Source organism: Strix uralensis, chromosome 15, assembly GCF_047716275.1.
Source record: "Strix uralensis isolate ZFMK-TIS-50842 chromosome 15, bStrUra1, whole genome shotgun sequence".
Lineage (NCBI taxonomy): Eukaryota > Metazoa > Chordata > Aves > Strigiformes > Strigidae > Strix > Strix uralensis.
In genome coordinates this window covers 20,860,477-20,882,108 of record NC_133986.1, presented here as the reverse complement: position 1 = coordinate 20,882,108, position 21,632 = coordinate 20,860,477, and the positions used below count along the sequence as shown (strand labels likewise).

Genomic DNA, 21,632 nt, shown 5'->3' with positions numbered 1-21,632 from the left:
TTATTTCAATGTGATCGCACATCTAGCCATTTTGACCTGGAGTATATGTTGGCAAAACACTGGTTTGAATGCCTTTCTACACCTTTTTGCTCCTTTGTCATCTGGTTTATTGCATGAGAGTACACATATATCTCTGCTTATCTTTACAGAAAGTTTTGACAGGGGTAGATGATCTGCACCAAGTGAAGGCCCTAGAGATGCGAGTAGATACAAGAGAGAACAGCTTGGGGAACTTTGGTAAGAAAACACTTTATCTTCTGCTCACCGCCTCAAATTTTCCTTTATCATGTCTTGAAGCAGGACTGGGGACTCAGAAACCAACAGCTAGTGTAAAGTACTGTCCTGCTCAAGAGCTCTTGAAACATGATCTGCCCGGTACCTCTCCCTCCTTGATATCTGTTTCCTTCTGTGAGGCTCTAAATAGGACTGAAAACTATGGCAATGGGATGAGTGACATCATTTCTGTCTAAAGCCAATTAGTTTGAACAAATTCCTCTTGAATGATGTATGCCTCTAGGCCCTCAGTGAGCATTTACTGGTTACCTTGCCCTCTAAAGTACTTGCTGCTACTCTAGCAAAACAGTAGCCGAAGTTCAGTTTCTCTCCACTGTAAGATTTCCTTGTGGCTGAGAAATCACTAGTGGTGTCAGGCTGCTCGTGCTGCCAGCAGCCTGTCTTTGCATCCTGTACTGCCTCATCGAGCCGTGCTGGGTGATGTGCTGGTGGAAGGTCCTATAGATATGGCATTTTGGTGAGCCCCAAGCGGCCCTAATGCTTGTGATTCATTTCTATGTCATCATTGCTGTACTGGGGAATAAGGAATTACCAAAGGAGTTCCCTCTGTAGCAGAGTTAACACCGAGAATATGAAACCTTCCTTTTTTCCAGTACTGGCAGTCATTTTCTGTCATGTGGATTCCCATCACAACCAAGTCCGTCTTCTCCTACATTGAAGCTGAGTAACTACTGCAGGTTAATAATTTCTGTGCCAAAATGAGTCATGTCCCCAAAAGCGGGTGCTGGTATTTTCAGCCAAGCAGTTTATTTTCATGTGCAAGTGACTATAATGTAACAGCTGATTAGCTTAAGTGGGTCTTTTGATGTCGATTTGTCAAGAATAGTTAAGTACAGTGAAGGAGGCTTTTGTCTTGAATTATCTGGCCACTTTGCATTGGTTATTCTGTTTATTTCATAAACAGGTTTCTTTCTGATAGGCAGTTGATAATTTAAGGTAAATTACATCTGGTTTTTGCAGAGATCATCATCTGCTCAGTCATGTTTCCTCCAGTTGATAAGAAAATCTCATTATGCCATTTCTACAATGCTTGAAAATGGCCCTCCCATTCCTATGCCATTTTACATTAGCTGTGACAAGCTAGCAAAATGTTTCCATTTTTTCACTCTGTACTTCCCTTTCCTTTCCATTACTAGAATAAAACCCTTTCTTTCTGCTCCCCGTGGTTAGGCTTTTGCAACTTTTACAGAATACAGAGCACTATTCCTGTGTTGCAAACAATTTCTATCTTGTTTATGTCCCACCGTTTGCTCCAAGAGTTGCCCTTGAGGGCTATAAAAACAGCAGCTGCAGGTCCCCACTGCTTTTGAGAATAACAGACAGCAAGACCATCCTGAATTTCCTTCTGTCTTTTGTTTTAAAGTGCCTTTCTGAATTTCCTCCCTGTGAAAATCTCTTTGCAAATGTCAGCAGGTGGCTGGGGCAGAAAGTTTGCCACTTCATGCCTCCAGTGATCATCAGTCCCTTGCAGTTTTGTTTCACATGACGGCTGATTCTTGGGCGCGTGGAGTAAGGCCTAAATTTTTAGGGATATCGCAGGGCAGTTTGCACCTTCAATGTGAATGGTGTGAGCAAGGCTCCTGTTGAAGGTGTGGGGCTCATGGTGTGCTCCTCGCTGGCTGCCTGCCCCTGAAACTGTGCACTGCTGGCCTTGTCCCTCGTCACAGGGGTCTGGATAAACAGCCTGAGGGAAGGCGTAGGGTAAGAACCAGACCAACTGGAATGACAGAAGTTCCAGCGTGATAGAAGGAAAAGCTTTTGCACCATTAAGACAGTCAAGCAATAGTGATATCCAGAGAAGTTTGAAGTCTCCATCCTTGGAGGTTTCCAAGACTTAGCTGGGTGAAGACCTGAGCACCCTGGTCTGATCTCACAGAAGACCTGGCTCTGAGCAGGAGGCTGGGCTCGAGACCTCTGGCTGTCCTGTCCAGCCTGGACTGCTCTGTAATTTGGTGTTTCTGTTTTCATTCCAAACCTGGCTAATTAGCTTCCTTTATAGCCATATTCAGTTACCTAATACCTGGCTCTCACGATATTCCTCAGCTGCAGAAGGTAAGAGCATCATTATCATCAAGGAATTATTTGTTCGGATGATCAGTTCGCACTCAGTAAACAATATTGTTTTAACTGTTTTTATGTGTAAAGATAAAAAAGGTTGTGCAAGCTCTTAAATGGCCAGGTAAAAGAGTTGCAAGTTAGCAGACTGCACATAACTCTGGGTCACCTGGAACCTTGCAGCACTGGAATCCCAAATTTACACCACAATTTCCACTTGAGAAACATTTCAGTGTTTGCAGACATACACAGACTCTAACACAAGCACGGAGGGCCTACATCTCCTTTAGCAAGATTTCTAGAGCAATTTTAAACACGTTGCTTGAGTTTTTCTTATGAGCGGTCCACTTTGGGATGTGCTAAACTTTAAAGCACCATCCTGCCGACCTTTCCCAGTTTGTCAGGCCAGCCTCTACACAATGGCCTGACATAGTGGGGAGGAACTGTTATGCTTCTTAGGGACAGGGTGTGGGCTAAACCACGAAAAGACCAATATTAAAATATTTTCATGTGATTAGTTTTAAAATTAAGGAAAGGCTTCATGCCAGAGCTTGAATCTAAGTCTTAGCGGGACTCGGGGTAATTGCTGAGATCTCTAGCTGTTTGTTTTCAGTGCACCTTGCTGAGTGACAGGCGAAACACTGAACTGCCCTGGCAAGTCTTGCATCCAGCTTTGCAGATCTTGGACTTGACTTCTGTGCTCTTCAGCTGTATGTAGGCTTCAGTTCATACTCAAACAGATGGACTATTTCCTTTTCATTAGCTTATCCCTTCGGTTTTGACTGCTGACAGATCTGGGACCGCATTCATGACTGGCTCATAGAAATTCCTGTTGAAAGTAATGGTGGGATAGAGTCATTTAAGGCACTACATAGTTCTCTTATTTCTAAGTGATTTTAATAGCTACAAATCAAGTTACCCACAGTGCTGTTCGCTGGTACTTATTGAATTGTTGCCTGCTGGTGGCCAGGCTAAGTTGATTATCTGCCTGGGGACTGCTGCTTCCCTTGAACATGTTTTATCAAGGAAAAGCTCTGCTAAAGGTTCAGAAGTAGGCACACGTTATTTTTCGTGCAGGGTCATCGTCTCTCTTTCCTCTTGCTCTATTTGTTGCTATTCCTGATGCAAAGCCAGGAGAGGTTTGTCGGCGGCCAGTGTCGCCGTGGTAGGTGCTTGTGTGTGGAAGCCAGTGCGGAGGCTGGAAGCGTGAGTCCGGCGTGTGCGGCCCTGCCCACGCAGGTCTTGGTTCAGCTGGCACTGACAAGCCTCACTGAGAAGGTGCCACAGCACCCGCTGCAGCAGGGCTTGGGCAGGCTCTCCAGGAGTCACAAGTACGTACTGGGGCAGCAAGCTTACGTTAAACCCGCACTGATGTGGGGTTTTGTGAGATTCTCATCTCGGGTAGCTACGCTGCAGCTAGCTTGGGTTTGCCTGCAAGTGCTGGGGTCTTATGTCCAGTTGTGCTGCCCAATGCACCCAGAAATGTGCAAAAAATGCACATTCAGAACACGCATGGAAGTAACATCAAGGTGATGTGTCTTACTTGATCAAACACAGCTTAAGTGAATTAAATAGCCTGTTTAATTTATGTATCAGGTTGCTCTTGGCAGAAGAGTTCAGCCTGTGTTCACATGCCTGTTTTGTACTGTAGGATCAACAAAACACGTAGGTTGTACTTTTAAAATTAATATTGTTGATATTTTAGAGTATGTTTATGTTAGTATAAGAATAAATTGCATCCTTGCTCTCAGGAAAGATGCCACGACGGTTAAAATTAAGAGCATTAGAAGTATGTTGTTACATTTGGATAGATCTCTTATTTTGTCATCTTCATTTTACAATTTTCTCTTCTTAAATCAATCTTCCAGTCTCTAATATATATATAATTGAGACTATAAAAACCAGCAAAATCAAATGGACAATGAATTCTTAGCACCAAAGAACACTTACATGTCAAATATAAAACTTAAAGGAGGGAAGAACCTGCAGAATTGGAGAAATATATTACAAAAGTCTTGTTGGCAGAATTTTGCACCACTGCACATAATATACTTTTATTTCAGTCTAGTAAACAGCACATTAGAACTTAACACTCTACAAGTTCCCAGGGGTAGATTGTGCCAAAATACAATAAAATGTCTGAGATGGAGGATCGAGTTACAATAATGAAATAACCAGATGTGAAAATTATATCGTCAGCCTGTCACTCTGCCTCTTTGAATCCTTTAATAGTTGTTTTTTTTTTCCTGAACCAACCCTAAATGCATTCAGTGGAAAGCTTTTGCTTGAGCAAGTCTCTCCATGTCTCTTGAGCTAGTCTTCTTGACTACTTGATCAAATCTTCTGCTTAATACTAGTTTCTAAAACCCATTTGCTTTGTAATGCTTTGCAATAGCCTTTCCTTGGTAACCCTTTAACCTCTCTGGTTGAATCCGGGGCAATTCCACTGCTGTGTTGGGGCTGGAGAGGCTACTGCATCCTTGTTCTTTCCTTTAACACTTTGGGGAAAGTCGTCTTTCCGTGCTTCAGGTTTCTTGTCAGAAACATGATAGCATTTTTTTTTTAATCTAGATTTTAATTTTTTTCTGGGGAGGTTTTCTTGGTGCATGGATTATATCTGAGGAAGTCTTTGCTTAGTAGCTACTATGACTGCTGTGGATAATTAACAGGGATCCTAATATCTCCTCTGTCAGGACTCCAAATTATTTTGTTGCCATACTTTATAGAACTTGTTTGATGTGAGAAAGTATGCCCTGCAAGATGAGGATGGTGTGTTATAATTTGTACTACAATTTTTATGGATTATGGTAAATTATTAAAAAATAAGGCTAAAACATTGCATGATGTGTTTTGAATTTTTAATATTTTCTAAAGAGCTTTGCAAAGACGTGAAGTTAAATATTTGCAGTATAGCATGAAGATCAATATGTGTGTTATAATCACTCCCAAATAGCATTAGATATAGATAATGCTTCTACTAAAACATGATTTATTAAAATGTTTTTGCCATAAACGCTCTTATTCTGTTTGGGGAAATGGGATGAACAACATGACCTCCTTTGTTTGCTTTTTGAGATCCCACTCCCTTTTTTTTTTTTTTAATTTCTTTTTTTTGTTTTTGTTTTTTCTTTTGATCCTTTGCAAAGAGCTGGAATGATGTCCTTCTGGACACTGCTAAATCATCCTTGCCAGAGAGAGATTACTCAGAGTACTCAAAAAAATATTTGCTGAGAACAGATTTTAATATTTTAGCAATGATCCAGTTTGTCTAAAATGGGTATTACCTCTACGTGGTTGCACGTTATACTGAAGGACGCTCGCCAGCCATGAGTAAACTCTGCTAGTGGGAATGGATAAAAGTTTGCTGTTGTCAACAGCAAATATCTCCTGGGACTTGAGCCAAAGTATTGGGAATAATTTGGGAATCCTGGGAATAATCCAGATTATTCTGTAGCTTGGAGCATTTTTGTCTATGATTTTGGTTCAGAGATACCTGTAGAAACAACCAAAAAGGCAAATGTCTCTCAGGAATAGAAAAAAAGCATTATTCAAAGTAATAACAACAGAATACCGAAGTTTTCATTGATAAGAAACTTGTACAATTGAATAATAAACAATGGATCATATCCAGAAAATTAGAAGGAGAAGACGATGCTTAGCAAAACGTAAGTAGCGTTTTTGGGGACCTCTGAACTATAGAAGGTGATGTTGTGACATGGGAAATGATGCTTTTGTTGTTTGACTCAAAATTACGTTTTGAAGAAGTGTTACTTAGCTGTGTATCCAATAAATCCATCACTTCTTGCCAGTAAGTAGGTAGAAAAAGATTTTGGGGGAGAGAAGCAAGAGCATGATGTAGAAATCGGAGGTCATGGAATGCTATACTCTCAAGCATCCCTTACCTCTTCAGAGTATCACTCAGTTAATAGTCAGTAAGGCTTGGGAATCAAACCAAAGAAAACAGTCACCCATCAAGCAAGTTTCTGCTGTCTGTCTGCAAAGGTGCTCTCAGAATTGTCAGAGAGGGGTTCCAAAGGTTATAACTGGGCAGTCATGCAGACGATACACGGATGTTGCAAAAATGCAAAGGGTGAAATATTTTTTGAGTGAAATAATCTCATTAATTTTCTTAGAAGAGGTCCAGCGTAGAGCTGGCAGAAACAGGTAAGAAAAGCGTGTAAAATTAGATGCTTCAACTAGTAATTGTCAGAAGTTTCTTTTAATCTACTCCCAGGTCTGCAAAGTGATTCTTTATTCTGTTCCCATAGGTGCCTATCTACCTAATCTGAGAGAACTGAAGTTGAACAATAGCTTGCTTGTGTCTGTGAGGTAAGAAATGAATGATAACTGAAATAAACATAAAGAATAAGAGCCCTCAATTTTATTTAAGTGATAAAATCTTCATTAATGCTGCTTTCATTTCTTCCATTTCCCCATGCCGTGATAATGGATTAGGTCATGAATATACGCTCCGCAGCCGCATAAGTTTAAAACAGGACCTGAGCTGGAATAAATCAGTGTAGCTGCAATGATGCCAATGAATTAGCCCCAGTCTGCCACCAGGGAAGTTCCTGCCACGCTGAAGTCCATGGAAATTTGTTGCAAATTTGAAAGGAGCTAGAAAATTGCCTCTTATCTATGACTAGGCGCTTGGATTTCAGAGTGTTTCAGCCTTTGGGCTTTTATTGTGCACGGTAGCCTGTTCTATACAGGTCAGACCAGTTCTTCAGCTGATGGAAATCACTTTGGCTTTATTGAAGTCAAGGAAGTTGGGTTTATGAGAGCTGCTATGAAGACTGCGTGTCCCTGGCTTGCTGAGCTCCATGAAAGCATCACACGTTTTCTCCCAGAGAACTGGGGAGTTGGCAGGTTGGGAAGGTAGAAGTGAAAACCATCACAATGAGGAGGCAGAGTTGTTTTCTCTCTCCTGTGCCGATATCTGTATTACCCTTGGTAATTAATGCATAATACAGTGCATATCAGTAAAGGGCTGTGTAAAAGGCCATCTTTATGTTAAACAGGACTGCTCTCTGGCTTTGGACGGCTGATAAATTTGTGGGGGGAAAAAATAGTGATTTTGCTAGTTCTTGTTGAAGAGAACATGTTCCCTGATGGGAAATGGCAATAAATTCATCTCAGTCTCATGCATCGTCACTAAAGCAGCTGATGAACTTCAGTTGTCACACTTTGATCTTATTTTCCCCTGTTCTGGTGATGAGATGAAGTATTTGCAGGCCAATTTTTTTTTTCCACCTTCTAGTCCATAACATGGAAAAGTGGTGATTCTACATTGTTGCCATTATTTTTATGGCAACCAGCCACTGTTATAAGCATGAAATTGCTCTGTTATTGAAATGGAAGAGTAAGTGGTGAGTGAAAAAAAATACATTTTTGCAATATCAAAAGACATTTTATTGTTTTAAAAAGAAAAAAAATTAAAAGAGGTTTTTTGTTTGACCAAAAATCCGTATTCTCTTAAAATGTGTCAATGGAAACTGTTTTGACCAGTTCTGTTGGTACTGAACACAGAATGCAGTTCAGGAAAACTAAACTGTTTAGTTTATTTGACGTATGGCTTTAGTAGGATTTTGCACATCCCTTTGCATTCTGAAACTCTAGCTTCTGTCATGAAGAGTTTCAGAAAACCATTTTCTGTGACCTGACATCCTTGTGGTCCTTGATGCAGGTAACATTTAGTCTCAAGTTGAGTTTTGATTTGATCAACTATAACATAAATATGTTTTGGCTTGGATATCAAGTCTAATATTGTGACGCTTACCAGGCACACAAACCTCAGGAGAAGTACCCGCTCCTCCTTTAAATAAGTGTGCTTTCTGTGTGCCAGTTAAATGCAATTGTCAGGGAATAGGTAACGGAAGAAGACGACTCTGTTAGCTCTCCCAGACCAGAACTCAGTCAGTATAGTACAGCAGCAGCTTTTCTTTATTAATTCCCATCTTTGACAATCTGTCATTGATAAACACAGATCACTTAAGTGCACAGCCCATGCAAGCACAGCCTGGGCACTTGAACTTTATTTTTGGATGTCTGCATCATGTCAATTTAATGCCCATTAAAGCAACATTGCTGTTGTGGCAGTAGCAATGCCTGCTATAGCTAATGTAACATAGCTGCTTCCATTCTAGCAGGCTGTTGCCATTTACTCAAAAATGTTTAGAAATCTTATTTCTGAATTAAACTTGTTGATGTTTGAATTCCATCCAAAAAGTGATTATTTTGTTGTATTTGACCAAACCCTTGCAACTGAGGTTTTTGAGGAGGATAGAAAAAATGTTCTTCCTTCTCACTAAAAGTAATTCCCACAGACTTTCTCAGCCATAAGGTCAGAATCATTGTGGTTGTAATTTGAAAATGGGCAGCAGATAACAGGAAATGTCTCCTAAGGACAGACTGGAAAATTGGTTTGTTTACTGAAAAGAAGGTAAGGACAGAAAAACAGGCAAAAGATAGAGGGTGTTGCATACATACTTGGGATGATAAAAGCATGCTATATTTTCATGCTATATTATGTGAAAAAAATGTATTATGGTGAATCACTATAAACAAAAGACTGACTGTGTATGCATGAGTGGGCAATAAGATGGGAAACTTGCTTTTTGTCACTTTATTTTTGTTTCGTTACGTCTTGCAGAGTAGAATTTCCTAATTATTTTAGGATGGAATGGAATTAAAACATCTTTCTTCAGTTTGAAAATGGGGGAAGAATTCTCTTGGTAATAAACTGCATATAGGGAGATGTCAAAATAAGGATTTATGATCCTGACTTTAGTTACTGATTTTTTGGGATACAATTATTCCTGTCAACCTCACATAGGAACGTAAGTTATGAGGATGCTGATGTGTTCATTGCCATTCACCATTTGATAGAAATCAAAGGAGGGGTGTTCTGGCAGTTGAGGAATCAAGGTACTCGTGTAATACAATTCTCTATGGGAGAGCAAAGCTTGCTAGGTCGGTGGGTTTGGATATTGGCTTTTCCTGGTAGTTCCAGAAGGAGTTCTGGTTCCTTTGATGGGGAATGTGGTTGAGTTACTTTAGTTGTGAATCCATGGTCCCCCCCCCAACCCTCCTAAAGCTTGCATTACCTTTGAATACTTGAAACTTTGAAAGCCTATATGTAAGTGAAGGATATCATTATCAACTAGTTAACCCATAAGGAAAATATATCCAAGTTTATTTGTAGATAATCCAGCTTGGCGGTTGAGAGGGAATTTCTTTTTTAGCTGTTTCTGGGTTTTAGTGTTCTACAGGCGCTTGGCTAAAGGGGAACGGCTCTGGAAAATCCAGTGTATTGTGGAAAGAAATTAGTTCAGATTGTTGTTAATTTTCTAAATCACACTAATTTTATGAGTCCTTGTTCGGTGACCTTCACCCATCTGCTAGCAGCTAAGAAATTCTAGATTTATGAACTGATAATTGAGGATGAAACGTGGAGCCTATTCTGAAGAGTGCCTGTTAAAAACTGCCTTTTTTTTGGTTTGGGATGACACAGAGTCCTTGTCTTTGTAACGTTTCCAGTAAAAGAACTGTATTTCAAGGCCAATGAATTACTGCTTCTGCTCTGGCATGTAGTGCATGTATTTTTTTATCAGATTGCTTTTATTCTCAATTCAGGGATGAATGAAAAGATCTGTTTAAAAATGTTAGCTAGATATCTTTATGAAAGGGCTTTTAAATCAGATAAGGGAATCTCAGGAACTGCCTCCCCTAAGTTTATAGCAGAAGCTGTTTCACCAGCTGAAGTTCATTTCCTCCCATTCAGCTCTATGCATTGTAGCCAGCAGAAGACTGGTCTGCTCCCAGGACTACTTAAGCAACTGCTTGTAACAGAGAGAGTTTATTATATTTGAAGTGAGATGAAACGCAGAGACTGCAAACTGTAGGGACAAAAATAAGTATGAGGGATATAAGGAAAGGAAAGCAGATTTCCTTCATCCAGATAGAGTTAATGTTTTGTTGCTGCAGTCTGTGTTGCATGCAGTTCTCAAATTGCTCTTGCAGAAGAGTCCCCCAGAACAAGAGGACAGTAATCCTGGTCCATTTGGGTCAGTAAAGTCATCATGGGAGAGTGGAAATGAGACAGCTGTCATGAAGGTTCAAATGGGCAAGGTGCAGAGTACACTCAAATTCAACAATTCTCATGCTTTTATGAGTTTTAGGATTTAAAAAAAAATTTTTTTTTTTTTAACACCAGCTCCTGAGGACAAGACTGGCTACACAGGAATCTCTGTATTCAATTTTTGAAAACTTTTAAGCCCTCTTGGCTGTGAAAAAATAACTGAAAATGTGAGCCAAGTGATTTGAGTAAGGATTTTGGTGATCATTTCATGACTTTAAGAAACCAGAGCCAAACCAATTCTTCCTTAATTGAGGGTAAGGGTTTTAAACCAATGTTTAAAAATATTTTTGAGACTTGATTCAAGATGTTTAGGAATTTGAATTTAGCAATATTACTCCTTGGTATTTATCCAACAAAGAGTTTAAGCAATGCTCACCTCTTACAGTCACGAAAAGTTTGACTTCAGTGGAATTGCTCACAAGCTGAAAATTGAACATAAGTCCAAGTGCTTAGCTGGATCTGGACCAAGTTACACCATCTTGTATAAGACTGAGCTGTGACACTGCTCAGTTAGTGTGTGTCTAGGCACCCGCTGTTTGCTGGATAGTTTTCTCTCAAACAGAATAAATTTAGGGGCATCATTCCCCTAAATTTGTTTTTTCCTTGTCATTTTTACTTACTGCTTTTCTTGCTTTTTTTTTCTGCAGTTTGCTTTTTCTTCTGCTTGTCATTTCTAATTTTTTGCCATTGCTGCATTGCTGTGTCTGATGCATGCAACATAGGTACTACATGTAAAGGCAATGAGTTTTGTGCAGCAAGATTCAGCGTTGCTTTTATCATAGATAAAATCCCAAAATATTTTCTAAAATCAATTCAGTTACTTAATTTGCATTAAAGATGCAAATGTTTGTAAACAGATTATTTATTTGTATTACAGTATCACAGAATCACAGACTGGTTTGGGTTGGAAGGGACCTTAAAGACCACCCAGTTCCAAGCCCTCTACCATGGGCAGGGACACCTTCCACTAGTCCAGGTTGCCCAAAGCCCCGTCCAACCTGGCCTTGAACCCTTCCAGGGAGGGGGCAGCCACAGCTTCTCTGGGCAACCTGTGTCAGTGTCTCACCACCCTCACAGGGAAGAGTTTCTTACAGTAGTTGCTTACAGTGTTTAATGAGGGATCAGGGTGCTCTTGCTCTAGGTTGTACCTACACATGCACTCAGAGAACTACTGCGCTGGTTTGGTCTGGGTGAATCCCTTCGTGTCCATATTTCAGTGCCCAGAGCATCACTTTTCTGGATGGGGAAAGCATTTAATTTCAAATGCAAACTAGTTTCTTTAGGGAGTGTTTCTGTTGTTTTTTTTGTGTAGCCAGCCTGAAAGTCTATGCTATGCAGTCTATCTTAAGAATATGTTCTTCGAGGACTTTGGGTGCTTGCCAGGAGCTAGGAAAGCATTTGAGTTGAATCTTAATCTCTGTATTAATGAGTCTTCTCTGTATTAATGCCTGAAGATCCCTGGGAATATTACAAACCTTGGCAAAATTGCTGTGACTTCAGGTTTTATTTAGCATTGACAGTTTTAAGGACATTCATATTATTGATAAAAAGTAATGATTTGGGGACAGAAATACACCTACTTTTAGTCAAGTGCATTATTTTCATTAAAGCACCGTCTGCCTGTCTGCCTTAGGCCCTAGGGAAATCTGATTGCTTTGACCATTTATCTGTTCTCTCTGAGATGTCTAGCTCTCCCTTGACTAGGATGGTCATGTAATGCTTCCATCTTTTCTTGGTCAGGTCAGGTGCCCGAAGTAGAGAATGTGAATGTCTTTATGACCTTAGATATCAGGGAGTCTGATGGGCTGATTCACCAGCAAGGGAAGCTGAACTTGTTTTCTGTACAAATGCACCGTTGTGGTTCTGGAGCTCAGGCCTCACTCTGCAGCAAGCACAGAGGACAACAAAAGAGGTTTGTGGCCTTGCAGCCTCTTTCCATGTCTTGCCTTCAGCACTATTTTTATGCAGCCTTCCCTAGCTGAAGCTCCCCTGCCACCTATTTCAGGCTGTCAGGTACAGAGCATACCCGTAAGGAACAGGGTTATGAGGCAGCTCCTACCACTGCAGCTCCAAGTTTACAAGTCTCCTGGTCGTGACAGGGTCAGTGGGGAGGGTCTAGTGCATTCATCTCATCTTAGAGCAGAGAGAATCTGCCCTCGTTGGCACCTGAGCAGTTCCACAGAGCTAGTTTTCTTCCCCCAGGGGCACCACTATCATGTTTCTATTTTGTGATCCAAGCTGCAGTACAGTACAGGGCATGAAAACCAGAAGAAAATTGTCAGAGACACTTTTTACAGCATGAACGTGGCTAGTAAAATAGCAAAGTAAATAAATAATAGATAATGCGTGCGGCAAGTCTGCCAGTAATCACCTGCAAAGTAAGGTAAGCCCATCATTTAATAAATAATTGTGCCCCTTCTCTGCCCATGATCTGAATAGACACACAACTTTAAGTATATTTGGTAAAAAGTGGCCTTTCCTTTCAGGATGTTTTCTCATGCTGTGCACCCATCCAAGACGACAGTTCAGCTTCTCTTTACTGCTGCCTCAGCCCCTCCCTTGCTAACATAGCTCTGTTGAGTATTTGAGCAGTCAAACCTCTGCTGGAACTTGGGCTTGTTGACATGAAGCCCTCAAACCTTTTCCATGTACAATTTTCTCTGAGGTCCAGCTTCTCTCACTGTTGTCCAGCCAGGAGATGCAGCTCATCTCGGAGCGAGCACTCCCTGAGCTGTGGATGTGCTGACAGTACAGTGTGTTCCAAGGGGCCAGGGGACTAGAGTGGAGATGGTGGACCCTTCTCAGCTTTTCCCTTCTTGTGAGAAGGTCTGAGGATAGAGGCATCCTGCCTGCCTTCTCTGGCGTTTGAGGGTAGACTGGTCCCATGGGAAGAATCCAGCCCTTACTCTTTTAAGGTCAGCAAGCAGAAACAATTGCATGCGTCCACACCTGCAAAAGCCACATCTCTGTACACCATTTCTCCTCATCAAGAAAACACAGAGATAAAAGCGTTTGTCATTTCCAAAGGGAATCTCTGAAATTCTATATTAATCAGTGTTTTGGTCTTAAAAATACTGTTTGCTTACAAGTAGTAATTACTTAAGATGCACCAATTGCTTTTAGTGAATGAGGAACCTTTTAGGGCTCCACAAGCTCACCTGATTCCAGTCTCTGGGATTACAGGGGCAGCTTTACTCTTTGAACCAACTGGAGATAGCAACGGCAATGACTAGAGGCTTTGTGGCTGAGCCACTGGACCAGGGCTTCAAAAATATGACGCAGTTCCTGAGTTAGCTGTTGTTTCTACAGCATCCTGGGTTAGCTGTAGAAATTTGCTGTATTTTCAATCTCAGTTGTTTACTTTATATATTACTCCAGGGCAGACACAGCCTTTTGAATGAGTTATGTACAAGGCTTTGCTTAATGGGATCATGATCTCACTTACATGCTCTGGATGGCTACTATAATATGATAAGTAAAAACACTGGTAATAACTAACTGATTTCTGCCAGCAAATAAGTACTTACATGCCTGGCTATTAGGGGTTGCAGCTGCTCGGTTTCAGCTGTCAGTGTCAGAGATCACTTATGAAAATTTACACCTAAGTGTTCATTTTAGTCAGTGATGAGAAAGAATGGTTATAATCATTGTCTGAGAAAACACAAAGAACTGGGTTGGCAAGCAGTAGTAATTAGCCCATTGCCAGTGGAGCTATCCAGCTGTGGAGGGGTTGTCTTCATGGAAATAGGTAGGAAAATAATCTTAGCATTAGTTTAATGGGTTTGTAGGTTGTTTTGATTCTCTCCTACAAGACAGTTGCTTTTCTGCAGCTTGTTTGGTTTTCTTATTGAAAATAATTATGTTCAGTGGGAAATTATGTTCTTGGAATGCAAGGTAAGTGCTGAGTTATAAAAGGGAAGGAGTCAGGTTGGAGGGGAAATTAAGCTATGTGGTTGTATTCATCAGTTGGTAACTGCCAAGCAATATGAATAAACAATGAAGAAATAAATAGAATTTCAGTGTACAATCAGGTTTTATAATCTAATGCCTATAAAATATTCTCCATGCTCCAGCTCTCCAGTTGATTTAGTTATTCTTATTTTCTGTGAACACATTATAGCACACAAAGGACCTGTTGCTATTTTTCCCCTAAAATACAGGCACGCTTCTTTTTCTCTAGATTTATTTCTGATTTGCTCTTTGGCAAAGTTTTATCCTTCTGTCCTGAGATCTTTACAGGGTGCATCAAGTCTCTCAGGGGGGGATCAATCCCTGCCAAAAGAAATACAGAAATGCCTTCCTGTTTTAGGAGGTGAAGTTTGTGGCTCCATCAGCGGGTATAATGCGTTGCACATTCTTCACCCTTTGCCTTAAGCTACGCTGTATGTTCTTCTCGTGGAAATGAGAACACAGAGGTCTGATAATGAAACCTACCACCCCCTTTTGGTAACAGAAGGGTTATGAAGGATTGCGTGTTCGAAAGACCATTTGTGGCATCTCCTGGTTTGAACTTCATCAGCCTCACAGTCCTACCACTCCACGCTCTACTGCTTCGTGTTACCATAGGCAAGAACTTACAGAGGTTTGGTTTACTCTGCTTATTATAGTTTAGTTTATTTGCCCTTATTTATAATTATAATAATGATCCCTATTAAGGTCCCACAGACTCAGTTCTTGCTCTCAACATCCCAAGGTAAGCCCAGTTGTAAAACATAACATTTGTTCCATAAGAACTTCTTAAATTAAAGAAAAAAAAATATTTTATTGCCACATGTTAAATTTTGGCCCTAAAAATAGTAAGAATCAGTAGCATAAATTTTATCCTTTATAAAATAAACACATTAAAATACAGCTACTAAATCATACTGGAGGATTTTTAAAATATTTAAAAGTGTGCTAATTTGTATAATGAGTCTTATTTTGTCACTCGTATGTGTTTAAACAATACAGCCAGCATTGCTGAAAGGACCTTCTCTGAGGTTCATCTGTGTGAATAAGCAAATTCTGAATATTTTGAGTATTTGCTCTAATCTGCAATATGCAACGATTCTTCCCACTACTTTAAGGTAAAAATGCACATTTTTTTCCTCAATGGATTGGGGTTTTTTGTTTTCAAGAATCTCATTATTTTTTATTAAATAGTTTAGGTTAACTGGTGTTTACTTTTAAACTCACAAAGCATTATAATTAGGGGGAGTCATGTCTCTCTAACTTATACACTCATTAATATTAAATATCACTCATAGCCATCTTCACTGAGCTTTTTTTCCTTTTTGTGTTCCCAAGCTAATTTAATGGTGCAGAAGTAAAGTCAGTCTCAACATAGTTTGAAAGAAAACTGTATATCTATCTATCTGTCTGGGTCTTGTGAAATAGTTATTTCATTTGCTACCATCTGTACTTAACAGTGGATTGTTTGTACAACGTATTTGAGTTAGCTTATATAAAAATTGATAGGCATGTCAGTTTGGAAACCTTTGTTTTCACTGGAGAGATACAGAGAAATTCATGGTGTGAGTGTCCACTTTTGAATAATGTGGCAGGTAGCAGGTTACATGACTCTTCTGCAGCTGTTTGGGGGAATATTTTCCCTTACTTCACAGCCAATGGCCAGCCAGCTCAGTTAATAGAATTGCGTTTATCAAGATGATATAGATCATAGCCAATGAAGGGTTTTATCCCAACTCATCAACTGGTTGGAAGTCTACATGGTACGTGTTTCTCTTGCATAAAGACTCTGTATTATTTCAGTGATAAAGGAACTGATAAAAGTCTGTAAAGGAACCGTTGCAAATAGTTATTCCTGCAAAGGAACCCTTGCAGATTCTATAAAGGAACTGTTACTTGTGGGTGGCAACTACCATTGCCTCTAAAGCTAGGATGGGTGGGAGAATTCTGTGTGAGCTCCTCTGAAATTGTTTATGCAGGCTGCCTGAGATTTGTGTTGGCAGGAGGGGGCTGGGGAGCTAGAACAATTAGTCTGCTCACATGTGATTAAGTCTCCCCATTTCAGTGGAGGGGATCAGTGGCATCTCTGGCAGCTGAGAGCCCTTTTGAAGGTTCGTGCTTCTGCCATAAGGCTCATCTCCATGGCTGAGGACACATTACAACATCTACTGCTAGATCCCCCTGGAGTAGGAATTTGTTTGAAAGAAGTCAAGGATGCGGTGTAGTATTTACTATACATCCAGTTGGCACACCTGAGGCAGATTTGGGATGTCTGCTGGTGTACTGTGAAATAAATGCTGAGGTTCTGACTTGCACTAACACCCTCAGTATGAAAATCTATAAGGTCTTGTCTGCCTCAGTAGTCAAGTTGATGGGCTCTGAGGTCCCCCAAGCTTCTCTTCTGCATCTCGTTTGCTTATTGTAAAAGAACATCTGGAGGCCAGTACAAGCAGAGAAAGTGTCCCTTGAAGCTATCATTTAAGGAAAAAGTCTTGACCCAGGACATATGAAGACGAGTCTATCATGCCAAATGTGGGGTGAACATTAGAGGCTGAGAGAGAAAAGAAATTTGGAGGAAATCAACGGGCGTTTGCCAGCCATTCACAGGCCCAAGTTGTACCTGTATCTGTTCCTTGCAAGCTTCTGTATTTTTTCTGTTTCCTTATTGAATATACGCACAGATGGAAAAAGAAAGGAAGGAAAAGGTACAAAGAAGAAATGACCATTAGCCACAGGAGAAAAACATTAGTGTCATACAAATGTGCCAGATCTAAAGAATCTTGAGAACCTACACTTCTGCCACTGCACATTCAGACTAAACCACTTTAAATTACATTTTCTCTCTAGGTTCTCATATCAACCTATTTCTGCAGTATCTCAAGTTTTTTTTTTTTTCCCAGTCGAAACTCTATAGCCATTACCGTGACAAAAGTTGAACAACAACTCACAGCTGATCCAGTTCTTTCGTTCTGTGTGGTCAAGTAATCTCGAATTCCAGTTTTTCTGGTACTTGAAAAAAGCGGTTTGGGGCTTTCTTTGTGGTGTGTGTCTTAACATCACTGAATCTGTCAGCTGATTTGGATCTTTTACAGAATATTCTTCTGCTTACCCTGCAGCATGAGAAGTTTCAGGTGTTGATTTTGAAGTATGAGATATATATTAAATCAAAGTTGCTATATATCTGTCTTACTCTGCCACAGCTTGGACCTGGAACATACTGTGAAGCAGGCACACAACATGTGGGAGACTTAGAAGTTATTCATGGAGGAAATTTTAAAGCGCTGTGGGATTAATTCCTTCCATGTAAATAACTCATTCTGTAACCACAGTTTCATTATCCTTTTATTTTAATATGTAAACTTTCAACAACGAGAATGAACGATTGCCAAAGCTATAGGAACTGTCAGTAGCTCTGGGGCTAAATTAAGGGGCAATGGATATGTGGGTGTGAGAGTTTTATTTACTGTGTGTCTCAACTTTATCCTATTTGAAAATTCACTTGCTCTTGTGGAAGATGTAATGCACCCAGTGAGGTGCAGCACGGTGTGTTGGGTTTCTACAGCATCTCTGGGGTGCAGCTTCATGCCGAGGGTGGGAGCTGGAGTAGGGTGGAAAAAAAAAAAGATCAAGGGCAGGTCTTGGCCCACATTTTGGCAACCCCTAATCCTTTCAAATTGTGGGAGCTGAGTTAAAGCAACTGATCTTTCATTGTTAAACGCTACCAGTAACTAAGCTGACAAGCAGTTTTAATGATCAAAAGGAAATTAACACAAAATTACGTTATCCTTCCCACGCACACTGTATAGTCGTGTGTTAGGGAACTGCTGTTCCTGACTCTGAGCACATCAGCGTTGATCAAGCCTATTATTCTGCTCTAGGTTTTTTAACAGCAACTAAAAATGAGAGCACTTGAAACTAAAGCTACACTTTGTGTGTTTTAACAGAAGTAAGCATCTGGGTTAACTTAAGCACAATTATGACTAGTTACAGAAGTGTGTGTATCAGCACTCAACTTCATTTACAAATACCTCTCTCCTGTTGGCCTCAGCAAACACTTTTGGTTTAAATGAGGTATAATCTGACATGGAAAATGAACTGCTTGCAAGTAGCCTAGCACTTAGTGTAATATTGCAGTTGCTACAGTGAGTTCAATGAGGCAATGAGAAGCAACAATGACAAGTGAAAATGTTGTAAGCCAGGAATGGCCCAGAGATGTATCTCACCGGGGTTGGGTTCTTCCTCTGTTGTCATCTCCTGTATCCAGATGCTGTCCTCACCTGCGGGCACCAGAGGGGGAGATCTCAGCCCCACTGAAGGTACGGGAAGGTCTGGCACTGGTGTTAGTGGAACAGGGAGTTTATGCAATGTCTCTGGTTGAGGCATTGATCACAGACGCGTCCGTGGCAGAGCTCAAGTACTCTGCCAGGACCACCAGCGTGGTCTCTGGCTCCAGTCCTGGACAATGACCAAACTGCCTTGAACGGTTTGTGGCTCTGACTGCTGTAGCCAGGTAGTCTCTTGTCCTTGTTTTCAGGCTCTTGCTTTAGAGGAATTGCTGGCCCAAAGCACGTGGCTCCTTGATAACTGCAATTTGCTTTAGCAAGCCCATGAACGCTGCGGCAGCGCTCTCTCGCTTTGGCATAATGAAGCTGAGAAGGCAGAGTCGTGGGCTGGATGGAGTGTGAAACCCTGAATGCTCTCCCTGATTTACCCCTTGTGCAGCACCAGGGGAGTTGCATTTCTTCCCCAGAGATCCATTTTGCTGTCAGCGAAGTGTGCGGCAGAGATCCATAGCTAAAAAAAGCAATATGCCAGACCTTTGCCTCTTTCCAAACTTTGAAACTTAAAAGAAAAGCAACCAGCCAACTAAAAAAATCCCCCTGGAATAAAATAGTAAAATCCTTCTGTTGGGAGAAATACTGCTAGTGGCATCAGCACTGCAGCCCATTTGGAAAACAGCTTCTTGCTCATGCAGAGGTTGCCTCAAAAAGATGGGACAACAGAGACACCCTGCTGCAAAGACCTTTGGCAACAAGAGCTTTTCGTTCACACAGAAATTCTTCATTTGCATGTAAAAGGGAGTTATGAAAACAGAGTTTCATAGACACAGTAGTTATTTAAAAAGATCTTTGGTAGATGCACGCTTTCTGTTCAGCCTAAAACATGCTTGCCTTCCTCTGATGTGTTTAAGCTTGTGATTGAGAATTGCCTAGCAAAGTCTCTTTTTGCTTAGTTTTTGAAGTCTCCAACAATGTGTCTCAACAGGGTTAGGAACCCTTACTGTGAAAAAGCTGCACGGTTCAGAAGGAAGAATGAGGTCAGAATATTAGGTGTTACATTTCCATGGCATCTCAGCCTAAAAGTGGGCTTCTGGCAGCAAAAGATGGGACATGATCCTTGTTATCTTACACCTTGGGCAGTGGTTCACACTTGCTCAAGGGAGCAACCTGCAGGCCGTGGATGTGTGAGGTGCAAGACAGAGGAGACCCAAGCTAACGGTTTTCAGCATGTTGCTGCTTGAATTTGGAAGAGTGAGTACAAAACCAACCAAGGCTGCAATACTGCAAAGCAATTCAGGTCTTCCCGTTCGCATGACGTTTGTTTGACTGCAGAAGGACAGTGCAGGGACAGAAGGATGTGGCCTCAGCGCTGCTTGCGGAGTTGGGGGCTGTGTCAGGGGTCTGATCAACTGCGAGCAACACATGCATACAATCAGTTTTACAATTTTGAATACTTTACAGCTATTTGAGAGTACAATGAAACTATTATGTAAGCTTCCTATTAGAACATATGTTACTAATTTAAATAACATTCAGGCTTTAAAAGTTTTTGCTTCTGATGTCAGAATTATCTGTACAACCAAACCATTGTGTGCTGACATATGGACCGGATCATTGTTATCGCAGTGCGGCTTGATAAATTCAACTTGATTTTTGTAGATCAGAGACAAGATTTTTTTTTTTTTTCCTTTATTTTGTTAAGACTGTAGTTTCGTCACTCTTTCAAAATCTAAATCTCTCCTATTACCAGTGTGTTCATTTTCAGAGAGACTTTTAAAAGTAAATAATACCCTCATCAATGGCTATTTTAGATGTATTGCTACTGAAGATTTATTCAACAGATGCATGTGTGCTTTGAGATACTGTTTGCAAGTTCAGTGGATTTAGTGTTTTATTTCTAGGTGAATGATCCAAAACCAGCTTCCAAAAGAAACGATGGTTTTAAAGCTGGTGAATGTGTTCAGGGGTGCGCTGTTGTAAGTGTTTACTGGGTAGCTTGAGCTCAGTGGAGCTATTCAAGATTTATTGTGGTGAAACCAAGAGCAGGATTTGGCTCTCCGTCCAGTAAAATTTTGGCTGGAGCTAATCAATCCCTGAAGAACAAGTATGTTGGATTAATGGAAGAACACATTATTTCTCAAACTTGTTATTAGGTGTTGTAAGCCAAACTGTTCCTTGCCCCTGTGCTCTCCCCCCAGTCTGGGGGAGTGATGACAAGATGGGAGCATCAAATTTCATGGGAAAAAATCCTAAATGGTCGTGCACAAGTGGGGAGGGTGTTGCCAAGACCCTCACAGAAACACAGAGCTTTTTAATGAGTTCCCATCCCTGCAGCAGTATCTGGAGATAGTTGGAACCCAGGTTTCAAACCCTTCGGTTTATTAATAGTATTTTTAAAAAATCAGTTTTAAATGCAAGTTTGTGGGTTCACGGTGAAACTAGGAAAGTCTATGTTGGTTTCTTGGCACTTTTGGATACTAAAAACATGACCCAGTATTCAAGTGTGTGTTCTGCAGGCGAGTGCGTAGGTGTGTGTGTGGAGTAATGTCTCTGAAGGACACTGGTTTGGCAACCTCAGACGCTGTAATCCTCTGTTTATCACAACCAAAGATATGATGTACACATTCCCACCCCGTGCTCTGTCTCCCTGCTTCAAACCTGACCTGCACGAACCATAGCAGAAGTGAGCAGGATGTATAATTGCTTTGCCTATTAATTCCTTGCCCTTTCTGTAAAGTTCCCGGCTTCAGCATCACTCAGGACAGGACACTTGTCCACTGGAAGTGAATTATCTGTTGTGTATATTAATGGGATTTACATTTCCTCTGCAGTGTCCTCTGGTTCCTTCTATGTGCTCTTTGTGCTTTACACATTACTGGGGCGCTGCTGTGCTGTGTCATATGACCAACTGCCAC

At 40.8% G+C, this 21,632-nt stretch overlaps 1 protein-coding gene across 1 annotated transcript in view; it reads left to right on the top strand.

The window, feature by feature from the left end:
* LRRC56 (leucine rich repeat containing 56) overlaps positions 1 to 21,632 on the top strand; it is a 64,902-nt gene that overhangs the window by 21,541 nt on the left and 21,729 nt on the right. Inside the window, exons 3-4 of the mRNA XM_074884542.1 lie at positions 150 to 237; positions 6,618 to 6,678. Coding sequence (XP_074740643.1) covers positions 150 to 237; positions 6,618 to 6,678 — 149 coding nt within the window. The remainder of the gene's footprint in view (positions 1 to 149; positions 238 to 6,617; positions 6,679 to 21,632) is intronic.